Source organism: Lagopus leucura, unplaced genomic scaffold (genome assembly GCF_019238085.1).
Source record: "Lagopus leucura isolate 7727_CA_CO unplaced genomic scaffold, USGS_WTPT01 Super-Scaffold_1, whole genome shotgun sequence".
NCBI classification, from domain to species: Eukaryota; Metazoa; Chordata; class Aves; order Galliformes; family Phasianidae; genus Lagopus; species Lagopus leucura.
The window spans coordinates 2,544,940-2,559,929 of NW_024962250.1; the positions used below are offsets into that span (position 1 = coordinate 2,544,940).

At 44.2% G+C, this 14,990-nt stretch overlaps 1 protein-coding gene across 1 annotated transcript in view; it reads left to right on the forward strand.

Moving 5' to 3' along the window:
- The window catches only part of PRR5L (proline rich 5 like), a 52,830-nt gene extending 43,064 nt beyond the window's left edge, over nucleotides 1-9,766 (forward strand). Inside the window, exon 15 of the mRNA XM_042868661.1 lies at nucleotides 7,044-9,766. Coding sequence (XP_042724595.1) covers nucleotides 7,044-7,426 — 383 coding nt within the window. The 3' untranslated portion in view covers nucleotides 7,427-9,766. The remainder of the gene's footprint in view (nucleotides 1-7,043) is intronic.
- The last annotated feature ends 5,224 nt before the right edge of the window (nucleotides 9,767-14,990 follow it).

The window sequence follows — 14,990 nt, forward strand, 5'->3', positions numbered from 1 at the left end:
GGAAGAGGACAACAACAGCTTGCAGAGTGGATCTGGGGAAGGCAACTTCCCCAGCTGAAGTGACAAATCACAAAGTCTAGGTGGAGCAAGGGGAAGCAACTTGCATCACACAGCCTGACTCGGATGCCGGAGTCTGTGGCCTGTTTCATTCTGAGCTCTGTAGTTCACCCTGCTTTTGTGGAAACATAGTTACTTCAGTTGAATTTCTTTCATTGTGCTTGTTACTCTCCTGTTGTCTGCTCTACTTGCTTACTCTGCATGAATTAGCTGCTACCTGCACAGTCAGGACAGCGTGCTGAAGGGATCCAGTTGTCTCAGAAACGATGTTTAAATTACTAATACAGGAAAAAAAAAAAAAACAAAAACATTCCTGCTATTCACCCTTTATATTAAACCCAGCATCACTACTGATTTGAGTTTGCCTCCAAAATAATGCCTTAAAAGCTCTTCCCAGTTCATGTTCCTGGCTATAGCACAGCAAAACAGACTTTTTTTAGTTAAACTATGCATGATAGTTCCTTTAAGAGAACATCTTCTCTGGCTGTTGGCAACAGGCCATCCATTATAGGTGAAATGACCTTCTTTCCATTCTGAAACCCATGAGAACACACAAACTAATCTTTGAGTTCTCTGCCAGCTCTTTTGTCTTCTGTGCCATGATGCGGTTGTGGTTCAGCTACTGTGCGTGCTGCATCGTAGCTCTGGGCAATGAGGTTTGGAGGCGTTAAACTGAGATGCCATTCGCCCTAGAGGACTGCTCCAAGGAGGATTTCAAATGGGAAAGGTCATAGGAGGTCAGAGTGTTTTATTTCAGCACTCTGCTGATTTGTTCTTCTCCTCATGTCAGATTTTTCTTTCAGGATGGAGTTCTCTGCCTTGCAGTTCTTATGGCAACCTGACACAGTGCATACATAGCCTTGTTTTTGTGTTCCAGTGTGTGGCAGGGCCCTGCTGCATAAGATAAGCACAACATCAGGGGAGAGACAAAGGATAGATGGCTAAGAAGCATCAGACTGTGGTCTGTTTTCTGCAAGCCATCAGTTCACAGCTGGAGGTTGTGTGAGAATCATAGAATTGCTGAGGTTGGAGAAGACCTTAAAGATCAATGAGTCCAATCATGACCTAACAACCTTCCATTAAATCTTCTCCCTGTGCACCACATCCAAATGGTTTTTAAACACATCCAGGATTGTGACTCAACCACCTCCCAGGGAAGCCTGTTTCAGTGCTTAACAACCCTTTCTCTAAAGAAGTTTTTCCTGATATCCAATCTTAACCTCCTGTGGGGCAACTTAGGGCCATTTCCCCTTGTCCTGTCACCAGTGAGAAGAGACCAGTCCTGCTCTTGCTGTAAGCACCCTTCAGATATTGGAAGAGAACATTAAGGCCTCCCTTTTTCCCCAGACTGAGCAGCCCCAGTTCCGTCAGTTGCTCCTCCTTTCACAAGCCTTATTGCCCTTCTTTGGACCTGCTCCAGCCTCTGTGTCCTTTCTGTACTGAGGTGTCACAACTGAACACAATACAGTGGGTGAGGCCTTGACTTAAGGCAGGACAGCCCTAGTCCTGCTCACCACACCATTCCTGATACAAGCCAGGATGTCCTTGGCCTTGGCCACCTGTGCACACTCCTGGCTCATATTCAGCTGACTGTCCCTCAGTACACTATGGTCCCTTTCCCTTAGGCAGCTTTCCAGCTGTTCCTTCCCAAGCCTGCAGGATTGCTTGGGGTTGCTGTGAACAAAATGCAGGACCCAACACTTAACCCATGGTATTCTGTACCCTATCCTTATGAACATAGCCCCCTGTGCTAGTATAAGGGATAACAAATCTTACTCTTAAAGACTGAGGCAAAGATGGCATTGAGTACCTCAGCCTTATCCTGATCATTGGTCACCAAGTTGCCCTTGGCATGCAACAAGGGATGGAGATTCTCTCTAGCCCTCCTGTTGTTGATGTATTTATAAAAATATTTATTGTTGTTCTTTACTTTAGTGGCCAAGTTCAGTTCTAGCTGGGCTTTGGCTTTTCTGATTTTCTCCCTGCATATCTTTACTGTATACCTGCACTCACTGTGAGTAGCTTGCCCACTATTCCAGAAACTATAAGCTTTCCTTCTGCTCTGGTTCAGCCAAAGGTCTCTGTTCAGTCAGTCTGGCCTCTTTGCCTGTTGGCTTGTCTTCTTGTGACTTGGGGATGATCAGCTCCTGCACTTTCAAAATAACTTCCTTAAAGCATTCCCAGCCTTCCTGGGCTCCCATGATCTCCAAAACTACCTCCCAAGGGACCCTCTCAACCATAGTCCTAAAGAGGTTAAAGTCTGCCCTTCAGAAGTCCAAGATGACAGCTCTGCCAACTCCCCTCAGTGATTCAGCAAGGATTGAGGAAATCTAGCATCTCATGATCACTGTGCCCCAGATGGCCTCCAACCTTTACATCCTCTGCAAGACCTTCTCAGTTAACAAACAGCAGGTTCAGGATTTTGCTTCCTCTTGCTGGCTCCTTCACTAGCTGTGTCAGAAAGTTATCTCCGCACACTCTAGGAACCTCTGGGGCTGTTCCCTATCTGCTGTATTATAAATCCAGCAGATGTCTGGGAAGTTGAAGTCCCCCACAAGAACAAGAGAGAGAGACCTCACCCAACTGTCTGAAAAGAGCTTTATCCACCTCTTCATCTTGGCTGGGTGGCCTGTAGCAGACTCCTCTGATAATATCAGTCTTATTGACCTTTCCTTTTTTTTCTGTTCCGTAAGCTCTCAACCCTATTATCACCATCATTCATTTCTGTACACGTTTTTTTCTTAACATAGAAGGTTACGCCACGGCCTTTCCTGCCTTGCCTGTCTCTTACAAAATGTTGGTAGCCATCCATTGCAGCACTCCAGCTAAGTGAGTAATTCCAGAGTCATTCCACCATGTTTCCATGATGGCCTCCAGCTCCTCCTGTTTATTACCCATGCTGTGTGCATTAGCGTAAAGACACCTGAGCTGGGCCCCCTTTTGAGTGGCTGTAATCATAATACCCTCATGACCATACTTAGGTATTTCCATAGCCACCAAGCTCACACCAACCATCGTGTTTTTCCTACAAAAGGGTGAGCTGTCCTCCTTAATCAAGACTCAAGACTGTGGGATCTTATTAGCACATCCCTCTCCTACAAGCACTGGGACGTTACATACAGGCTCCGTTCCAGTGATCCCAGTTACACCTCCCCGCCCACCTTTGTACCTAGTTTAAAGCTCTATTAGTGAACTTTCCCAATTCCTGTCTTAAGACCCCTTTGTGCTGGTGAGAGAAGCTACTCCTCTCGGTTACCAGCAGGCCTGGTCTTGTGCAAACAGAGCAGAGGTCAAAAAAAGAGTTGCAGACTGTTCTTAATTTCCCAGGGGACTGTGATTACTTGATAGAGCAATCAAAGGAGGAAAAGTAAAGCAATAAATCTATGTTCAGAGTTCAGCCTAAATTTTTTTCTGATTATCGTAAAGAATTTTACTTCAGTTTCACAAAAATCATCTGTGGATAGTTTTTCCTCAGAAGAGTTAGGTTATCCCTCACCTGAAGAGAAGAAACATTGATAAATTCTCCACTATGCACTGTTTCAGTACCTATTCAGTTCTGTGTAACCCATTTCTACAACAAACCTGATCTTGAAGGAAACCTCTACTAAAGGAAGATCCACAACTTTTGTGTGGTTACGTGCAGCCCTTATTGGCATTAGATTGCCTGGCTTAATGTCTTAAAAATGTCTGCTGCTGTTGTGGGGAGAAAATAAGAGCAAGACCTCTTGTTTCCTGCCCAGTTATCCTATCTTAACCAGGTACAGCTTCTGGCTAAATACTTGGTGGCAAGAGAAGGAAGAATTCTAACCTCTTCCGCTGAGACCTGTCAGCTATGCTATACATTTCTAACACATGTTTCTGTGGAATCTCATCAATTTCACTGTGACAGCAGGAGACAGGGCCATTCTTTAGTGCTGTAAAGTCAGATAACACCCATGGCTATCTGAGATGAAATTGGAGCATTCTGGCCTGTAGCTTATTTCACGCTATCACCTTTCTCTTCTCCCCTCTGTCCTAACTCCTGTGGAATGTTATGGTCAGAGATTGACTCTGACAAAGGTCTAGGTTATCAAACCTGCTGAGACACTTAACCAGGTGTGTTTCTAATTCCACCAATGAAATTCTGCTGATATCTTGTTCCTAGCACTTCTGCTGAGCTGTGTGTACAGAGCTATGCAGGGAGCTGCCTTCTGGATGGGAACAGCTTGGAGTCTGGATCCAAGCAGTAGCCACTGAAGTGTCAGAATAGATCTTCACAAACTTCAGGTTCTTCGCTGGCGAGGCCTAGTTGTACTCTTTCAAATTAAATGTTTGGAAAGCAAAAGCATAGATGCAGGAAGTATTTTTCCTCAGGTGTATGAAGTGCTTGGCTAATGTGTCAGCAAAGAGCTGTGCATCATGTTTTAGTAGAAGTGGAGATTAAAATCTGGCTCCTGTAATGCGCGAGTGACCTGAGCATCTCTTTCAGAAATAGAAATAATGACTTGAGAGCTCTGCCTCCTTAACATGTGGGTGACAGTGGCTTAAGAGGAGCTGGAGGGGGGGTTTCAGGTCCCTGCGATGTATTGGGGAGCACGCTGATCCCTTTCTTAGGCAAATCTTCCTACAAATCATTTCTTCTCCATGATGGCAGGCATTGCTCTTCTGATTGCTGCAGTATTTAAGACAGTGTGTTTAAGGGACATTCAAGAATTTTAGAGGCGCAATCTAAGGCTAATGGAGTGGGAAATCAGATGGAACTGAAACATGAACTTCTGGATTATTTGCAATTTCAAGAATGGCCTTTGCCTTGCTCCTTTTTAGCATTCTCTGTTTGTCCCACTTGTTTGACTATAGTAGAATAGAAGGAAAGAGGTAAAGCTTAGTTTTTTCAGATTTAAAATGTGCATTAGGAGTAAACTTCTACTGAGATAAACCATGGGAACGTGGGGCTGTGTGCAGTGTGGATGCACTCACACTGGAGGTTGGCTACGTGGTCTGGGTGAGCTGTGGCTGTGCAGTGACAGTTTGGGCCCCAGCTCACACAGGCTTCACGTCTGCCTGGTCTGTGGATGTTTTGCAATCCAGTCCTTGCTTAGTTCTGGGCTGAGCTGAAGAGCGTCTTCTGTCCTTGCAGCGTATCTGGGTTACAGTGGTTACTGCGGTGTGGTCAAACTCAGGACCTTTGCTTTACTTTTGCACACAGCAGGCAGCGTTGTACTCCTATTCTCATGCTGATAAAGGCTTGGGGAGAAGAGCGTGGTCTTGTGCAGTGTTGCTGCTAGTGCTCGCTTCAGTACCAGCAGATTTTACAGTCTCCCAGATTGTAGTTAGATTTTGAAATCTGGATAACGTCAGCTGCTGAAGCACCAACACATGCATCAACTCTGTAAAGTCTCCTCCTCAGTGAGAGTGTACAGAAGTATGTAAGAACACAAGTACACATATAGCACAGGAGCCTCAGAACTGATGAATACAGCCTGGTTGGTTGGACTGCAAACAACTACAGTAGTTGAAGAGCACTTGTTAGCCATTCTGCCACAGAACACAAGGATGTACCAGAAGGGAATGTCAGGACCAATTTTTCCAGTTTATGTGCAGGGATGGTTGCCAGGCTTGGCAGGAGCAATTTTATGTTATTGCTTCCTACAGTGTTCTTGTATTCAATGGACTTTAATCTCCCAAGTCCTCTGGCTTGGCTGTTTAGCGGCACTAAAAGTACACACATGCAGTGGCACTTCTTTCTCACGGGAATATTTTTATTTATTTATTAAGTGAAGCTCAAGCCATGGCTATGATTTTTCATTTTCCTGTGTATCCTGGCCTCTTGGGAAGGGCTGCAAGCTGTGCCTGTTTAAATAGAGCATATTTTCATTTTAAATGTGCTGTTTAGAATTGGAGAAAAGCAAAGATTTTGCCCTGGAAAATCTGCAGCAATGGAGTCAAGAGAATTTACCACTTTTTGCTTGGCTCTGATTCATCTTCTCAGGCCTCTCCTAAGCCAAGAAACCTCTGCATAGATAAAACTGTTGCAAGATAGACATAATGTAAGTATTAATTTGTGGAATTACATTGTGGTGAACACAACATCAGAAAGCTTCTGAGTTCCCTTTGTCCTCTGCACCAATGAACTGAGCAGCCCATAGCAGTGGCTGTGTTCCTAACCTAGATAGGAGGTGGGCATCAAAGTGCTTGAGTAAGTCATGTTGCAAGTAAATAACTACCCCACCATTGACTGCTTTTTTTTTGGCATCAGCACTTGACTTTTTTGACAACGGTCAGCAAAGAAGCCCTGATAAGTAACGTGCAATGTGGAGAAATAGTTGCTGCTTGGACTCCCATGTTATTTGGGTCTCATTGACACCAGACCAATTTTCACAGCCTAGGTGCAGACAGCACCAGTGATGCTGGTGCTGTGCTGCAGTGCTGCTGTGCTGCTACCAGCAGCTGCAGGGAGTTATGGGAGTGCTGGTGTGGTTCCCTTTACGTGACCTTTCTCTGATGACCAACACCATCACTTGCTGTACTTGAGCTGCAGTGGATGCATAGGGAAGATATCAACTGCAACCAGCCTCAAACTTGCACAAAGTGAAATCTTCTGAATGTGTTACTGAAAGCCCAAGGGTGAAGTGTTGTCATTATCTGGCTGCTGTCAGTGGTGGAGTTTTGGCTGCTCTGCCGTTCCTCCTTCTAACGACACTGAGCTGGTTTTCTGCCTTTCTTATTGATGCAAGCTTTCAGAGCTGTTTCATAACCTTCAGAGGAGAGTGCATTGCTTTGCTTTTTGTTATCTCTTATGCTCTGCAGTCTTGCGGGAAGTCTCCTACATGATCTGAAAGACTTCTGACCTTAGGACATGAAATCCTGCACTTCAAGGAAGTTGGTGAGATACCTAGTGTGGCTGCGAGCTGAGTCCCCTCTGTGTCTTGCAGCCAGCCTAACAGCTTGGACAAAGCTTTGCCTCTGCCGTGTTGCTCATTCCTGCCTCCTTTTTTTTTTCTTCCCAGAGAGACGGTACTCCAGATCCCGTTCCAAAGCTGGTGGACTGAGTTACTCCTCCCACCTGGTTGGCAGTCGGCAGCCCAGTGAGATGGCCCTGACACCTCTGACGGAGCAGGAGGGTGAGGCTTATCTGGAGAAGTGTGGTAGCATCCGTCGCCACACTGTTGCCAACGCTCACTCAGATATTCAGCTCCTGGCGATGGCCTCCATGATGCACACAGGCATGGTGATCGAGGAGTCGGACAGCAATGACAAATGTCTCCTCCTGCAGCCCAGTTTCAGCCACAGGCAGTGCTCCAGTGAGCCCAGTATTGCCGATGGGCCTGAAGGAGGCATGGCAACAGGCAGGCAGGACTCAGCAGAGCTGAACTGCACATCAGTCAGCTAGAAGAAGTCTCTCTGAGAAGAGGAGGAGCGTATGTGCTAAGCTGGACAAATGCTCCTGTCATCCCCGCTGGAAAAAAAGGAAAATTGGGGTTTTGCTCCTGGTAGTGAAATGGCCTTGGATGATCTAATGTCTCTTTGGGAGTGCTCTCCAGACTTGTTTTCCTTGCTTGTTTGTGAGTGTTGTTGATAGAGGTACCAGCCGGCTCCCGATTGAGGGTGGTGGGCTGCAAAGTTGAACATTGCTGTGTACCTTCTGTAAGCTCTTTTACTGTACTAACCTAAATCTTCTGGCCTCAGGTTTCCTTCTGTTTCTTTGGTATGACGCAGATGAGCCTCTTTCTGCTTTTGTCTTTCCTGGTTTTGTGCTACTTGTTTGCATCAGAGGATCCTGTGCTTAATGTTCTTTGCTTCTGAAGTTGAAGTGGTGACTAAGGACTACCTTTTTCTCTTTTGAAGTTGAACTCAGGGATAAAACCACTTGGATCTTGCAGAAAGATCTGTTCAGATTGCTTGAGAGAAGGAGATCCTTCGCTTGCTTCCCACAAGTGTGGGGGGAAAAGAATCTTGAAGAAACCAGCTTTTTTTAGCCCACACATGAACAGAACTGGATACGTATGGAGTGCCAGCTGAACCCTTCCAATGTGCTTTATGTAGTTCCAGTAATGTCTTTAGTGTTGTTGTTATAAATCGAGCACCAAGGAGAAAGGTATAAAGTGAGAGCGAATACAGTCCTGAGCATCCCAGTATTTGGCATCAAATTGCTATTTAAGTTCTGGGGTGGTGCAGCTGCAATGAAAGGAGAAATCTAAACGAGTCCCTTCAGAAAGGGAATGCCCATGCATTTCTATCGGGAGAAAGCTAAAGGTGCTTCTCCAGGATGACTGTCATGAGTGCAGAGCAGAAGATGACTTACAGGGCTGCTTCCTTGAGCTGCTGTGGTACTCCCTGCACTTGCAGGATTCGTGAGACCAGAGATAAGCAGCTGGGTGCAGAACGGAGCGCTGTCCTTGTAGCACATTTGTGAAGTGCTTCTGACCTCCAGTGGTATCTCGCTCAGTGAGCATTTCTTTAAGATGAAGCGAGGACTACGTGTAGTCTTTGTTCCTATTTTTGTTCTGAAGATTAGGATTGGGTCCAGGTTGTCAGTGTGTCAGAGTTGCAGTGCCCACTGCATGGCACCGTTTGGTTCTCAACTGCTGCTTCTGTGGGAGCAGAACCGATTTGTTGGAGCAGTCCTCTGGTGCCTTGCTAAGCAGATTTGCAAGTGTAATTACAAGCTTAGAGGTAAACTGAAATGCTGCCTTAAATGTCAAATCGCATTAAAAACGTGGATATAATACCACAGCCTCTAGAATCCAGTCCCTGTGGTACTGACTGCAAATAAATCTATCCTGACAAGGGAACAGGAAGTTAGGATGAGTCTTCAGGAGATGTTTTTACATATTGTGACGTTAATTGCAGAATTTGCCCCGCTGCCATTGGGCATTAAGCGCCTTTTATTGCATGGGCTGTACTGAAAGAGCAGCTTGGACCTGCTGGGATTTGACTTTGGTAGCATGTGCTGCAAAAAGCAGTTGGATGGTTATTGTACCACAGAGCACCAGAAAACCCAGCAACGAGCACAAGTCTTGCTGTCTGTGTACATGAGAATATTTCTTTGTCTCCTGTGGTTTGCAAATCTCCAGATACTTGGAAGGGGCTGTGTTTTCTTGTAGTTGGTCACCTGCGACACCCTCGCTGCTGGCCTTTGTAGAAATGCAGTGTTTTTGTCCCTGCTGTAATTATGTGAGAGAGATTGGGTTGTGCTGTTGGCTTCCTAGGAAGGATGTGTCTGGGGAGGCAGGAAGAGGGGGATTTAAGCAGTCCTTCCTTTAAATGGATTCTAGGGGAAGTTGCCTTCTTATTCCTAAATTGGACTGATTGTGCCACCTGATGCTGTCACACGCACTGACTTGCAGCCTTCTCTTGACCACAGTGTACACGTGGGGAAGTGCTGATCCTGCAGCATTTCAGCTCACTCCTGTAAGTGCTTCTCATCTTTTTACTTCTCATTTCCCTTTTGTAAATGCCCAAAGTTAGCAGCGCCGCCTTCTGTGATGAAAGTGAGTATGATTTATTTCCTGACATACTCTTGGATCATCTCTAGGGCTAATAGGAACCCAGTCCTGGTTTTAACTTGAATATCTTTTGTTTTACATCTATTTATAATTTTGAATCATGTTGATTTTGTACCTGTTACGTTGTGGAAATTTGCACCGAGCCACTCTGAATTGAGCACTTCCCCTGGTTGTTTGGATGTTTTGTGTATGGAGAATTAAAGCTGGTGGCTTTACTTTTTAAACTGAACTAAACTTGTTCTTCAACCAACATGGAGGATCTGGTTGGAACTAGGTTTTCACGGGCATTTGATGGATCTTGAACCTTTCTTTCGTCAGTGTTGGTACTGCTGCCTTCTTTCCCTCGAGGAAGAGAATGCTGCAGAACTCGGGATGGCTGTGGGCAGTGAGCTGCCCCTTCTGTTGGGGTGCTTCTGAGTGAGGTGGGTTCAGACCCTTCTCTACAGCCTCCTGACTCCTCCAGGAGTTGGGGTCTTAAGGATCTCCACTACCCTGAACTCATACCACAGTACAGAGCAGCTGCCGATTGCATCAGTGCTTGAGGAGCCGCTGTTTGAAGCCTCTGTCATTGGGCTTCAGAGCCAACTCCCTCTTATGCCGAGAGCCAGTTAATAATTCTTGTGGAATTATTATTATGGACTGCATAGTAACAGCCCCAGTTACCCTGGAAGAAAGACTGGAGTCACAGAATCATTATTTCTGGGCTAAAAGTTTATGAACACATTTGCGCTGGCTCATATTCAAGAGTTTGCAGTTGCTATTGTCACTGGAAAGAGCCCCCACACTTTTTAACCTCAAAACCTCAGTTCTGTGGGATTGCTCGGGCTCCCGGAACAGTGTACAGTGCTGTACCAGGACAAACTGGAAGGTAATGGAATTAATGTATATTAAATGTCAGTGAGAAACCACAAGATCCTCTTCAGTGTATGACACTTAGGATGATTTATTACCATTATTGCTAAGCAAGCCCTCTTTTCTCCTGTGGGTTTTTAATCTACTTCATACTAAGCAGCTATCGACTAACAGATATTGATGGTCCTTGGTGCAGAAATAGGAAGTCCTTCCTTCTCTCCTGTGTATCTCTAAGATGCAGCTTCACTATTACAAGGGCTGTCTGCTGCCTTTCTTCAGGCTCGGGAAGTGAGTGATCATTGATTTGCTGTGTGGTTGCAAAAGAAACAAAGGGAAGGGGGAAGCTGTTCTGAAGGAGGGAAACGATGGCACCTGTACTGGAAAGCTCCTGCAAAAACAGGACATTTGAGTCTAATACTCTGCTCCCGGGCACCAGTGAGCTGAATGAAGATGGTCCTGGGAACTCAGATAAGCATTTGTGTAGAGACTTTGTGTAATTCTCCTTTACAAGCTTGTGTGGGGGCTGCAGAGAGGAGAGGATTTATTGTGATTTTTTTTCCCCACCCACAGTCTCTTCCCAGAAGGCTGGGGAGAGCAACTATCATGTACTGAGCATCACAGCTTGTGATAGAACATAGTAGATGGAGAACCTCTAAGCAATACAGCCTGGATCTGACTGTCAGCCTGTCCTGTGGCCCTTAGATGTAAGGCATCTTTCTCCATAGGTTACTTCAGGGAGAAAGAGAGGGCTAGAACCCTGTAGTTTTTCCTCCATTCCTTGTAGTGGCTGCTATAGAAAGCATCAGCCTTGTTTCATGAGTCCCAGTGGTACTTTAAGTACAGATTCACTTTTGAGTTTTAACTAGAAGATCCATAAGGGATGTACACATTAGTCTACACAGAGCCTTTCCACAAGAAGCAGCCAAAGCCACAGCCTGAGGAGCACTTTCTAGGTGATTTGCTGAGGTAAGTGGAGTTTGTTTGTTACACCTGGTGAAATACAGAAACCAGGAGAACTTGTATGTGCCACTTCTCCTTGACAGTAGCCTGGTTCCTTGGTGTGCTGCCAGAAGGCCTGACTCATACCTAGCTGGAAACGCTGCTTTCTTAAAAACAGCAATAGAAACCAAGGTATAGCTTAGAGAGAAACAATGTAATGCATAATGGTGACCCAATGCAGAAATGGAAATAAAACCACTAAGCTGTAGCGTACTATCCTAGGGTTTGACAAGTGGCTTTCACTGATTTCATGTTTAAGAACAGAACTGTAGGGAGCTTTCAGTATTATGGAGCTGGTGCCAGCAGTTGCAGAGAGGACGTGTGCTTCTGAAGGCAGGAAGGAAAACCAACGGGTTACCAGAGTGGACCCGCAACAGACCTGCTGGGACTCTGCAACCTACGCCTGTCTCTGCAGAGTGGGATGAGGTAAGAATTGTCTTGCTTTTTATTTTTGAACACGTAAATTAACTTGTATGGAAATGATTTTGTCTGAGAGAGGTAAGAAGTAGAAGATGAATGTTTCGAGGCAGTTTATCACAAGGCATTTTGCAAAGGAACGCTTCTACTTTACGAATGCAGGTGCTTCTTCCAAAATTATTACTGCCCAACTGCTAAAATGCTGCTCCATTTAAACAGGCAGTTCTTAAGGCTCTTCAGGAAGCAGAGCAGAGCTGTCCTGTAGGCCATGCTGCAGTGCAGTATGAATGGCTTTGAAATGGGCTATGTGCCAGCCTGAGTATTTAGCCATGGTTGCATTAGTGAGCAGCTTGTGCTGAGTTGCAGTGAAGGTCTGGTTGTGACAAAAGAGCAGGAAAGCAGCAGCTCCTGCTGTGAGAGGAAATCACTGAGCACAGGAACTATCGTGGGCTGTGTCAGTCTGGATGAGTCAGAGCAGGAAAAGGTGGCTCATCAGTCCCAGCCTGGACAAAAACTAATAGGAAAATGATTTCCCAGTTCACAGTTTCAAATATTTCCTCATTCCATCTCAAAAGGAAAAAAAAAACCCCACAACCCAAGCACTCACTTCCATAGAACAAATGAGTTCAGTCATGACTGCTAAAAGACTGGATAGAGCAGGGCTCCAGATTTCCAGCAAGTAAGTCTTGCTGCACCTCAGTCTTCATCTGTTCCCCCTCACAAAATAAAGGTAAAGTCATGGAGGCTGTACTGTGTGTTTTTTTTTTTTTCTGAACCAAAGAAAAGTTGTGGCCTTCCACAAGGAATTATAACAGGGAGGGTTGATAATGGTTCTACTTGGAATAAAATACTACCGTCGATTCAAGCTAGCATTCGTACATTAGAAGCTTTCTGCTTTTTAGGGGCAAGGGAAAATTAAAAATGAGAAACTAAGGCAGACATATCTTAAAAAAAAATATTTGTGAACTGAAAGAGGTGGCAGAAATAGCACAGTCTTCATGTGTTCTGAGATCTGCCAAGCTGACAGCAACTGTTCAGTGTGTAACTGGGGGCATGTCTTTTTTTACTTAGGCGGGGATTTTTAACTGATAGATGAGGTCTCAAAAATTTAAAATTAAAGCTAGCAAAGCAAAAAACAAAAACAAAACAAACCCCCCCCCACACACAAAAAAACCAACCAACAAAAACAAGACCCTGAAGAACAGATTTCCTGAAGTAAAGAAGACTTGGATGCTGTAAGGGTGGTGGTGCCCATGGATATTGTCCTTGCAGATGGAGCTAACAAAGGTCAGTGCTGTTGACTTGACTTCTGTCTCTTCCTGTTGTGCCTGTTGGTCCGTTCCTGGTTTTCATGTTATTTCTGGTTATCCCCCATTTGCCTCTCATGCCCCCAGTTCATTCTACTTTGCTACAGTTATTCTCTGTTACCCCCAAGTTCACCCCTTTTCTGTCTATCCTTGTCTATGGCTGAACAGGTAATGTTGAATGGCTCTCAATGCATAAGTTGGAGGACCATCACCCAAACAGCTTCCTTTCATGCATTCTAATAACGACTAAAGCTGTCACCACCCTTTATGAACTACAACAATCCTTCCCGACTGAAATATACTCAGCATTTTTTGATTTTTGACTTGCATGCTCTCCATTACTATATTGTATAACTCAGCCAAATGAAACCCACAAGACAAAGAACCAAGTTCTGAAGCAGTCGATGTTTTAAACAGCTCTCCCTTTGAATAAAGGTGTAACACACAATGCATGGTTTAATTACTTTATTTTTAAAAAATCCTGTCAGAAATATAGCTGTGTATTAATTACAAAATATATTAATCTATTGATATTTTAAAAAGGATCAAGAGTACCTTAAATTCTGTTCAAATGGAAACCAATACAAACCTTTAACACTGACCTCAGAATAATCTCTTGCATCTATCATTAAGGTACTTGATGATGAGAGTCTCTCTCTAGGCAAGAGCAGAAAGGCCACCCTGATTTCTTTCATTAGCGAGTTCAAGCCCTCGCTCGCAAACACAACCAGGCATACCATGAGACCACTTAATATAGATCACATACCAACATTTTCAGTAAATTTTTCCCTGCCCTGCAGGGGAAGACATTCAGAGACAAAAAGAGAACACGTTTGCAATATATTATAATTGGAAAATGTGCCATAGCAGCTTTGCAAATACATAAACTAAGAGTCTGAGTTGAAACACGTTCAAGATGACAGAAATTCAGAAGATAAATAAGCTAAGCCACTTACTAAAACACCTTGAGATCTAATAATGCTGCAAAGCATCAAGAGTGACAGAAGTGGAGAACCTCATTCCTGAAGAAATTATACAGGAAGCTGACTTAATACTCCTATTTTTGTGTTTGTTTCAGGTACAACTCTCAAGGCTGCACACTATTCCCCTTCCTTTAAGGAGTTCTCAACCCACCCTGGCATAATGATTTTTCAAAACAGATGATCACATTTGTAAGGCTGGAAAAAAAAAAAAAAAAAGAGGTCATTTAATTAAGAATATTTTCATATGGAAACTGAGCACCTTAGTACTAACCTCAGGAAAGTTTGAATAAAGGGTAATAGTCATGAGAGGTGGGACCAATCCAGACTCCTAAGTTTTTCCATTGGCTGAAGATGCTGCTCTTATTTGGAAGAGAAAGCACTGGAACTGCAGTTAAAGGTGGGGAAAGAATAAGGGAACTGGAACAAATACACAAATTAATGTTTCATTAACATTTATGTTTCAGGGCAGGAGAAATTAATATTTAGCACATTAGCTGTCAAAGCTTCTTATGTAAAACTCTGGCATTACAGTAACAGCATCACTCAGAGTTCTACTAGATAATATCACAATAGAAAGGAGTAGAATAGCAGTGAGTTGAGCATTCCTACTTACACGGTCAATACATGCTTTCTATTATATTCTATTTGCTGCTGGGTTGTGCTATTGTACAGTGTTAGCCTGAATCATTTGAACTTCTGAACATGCCACCAAACTGAGTTTCAACTAGAGGCGTAACTCTATCAAATGTAGCAGAAAAGGCTCAAAGCAAGAATTCAGTTTGTTGTAGGTGAGAATTCCTAACACAAAGCTTCAAATGCAAAGTATTAATGCACTTAGTGGGTCTTTGTTATAAACTCTTACAGACAGGGTACAGACAGGGCCCTTTTGT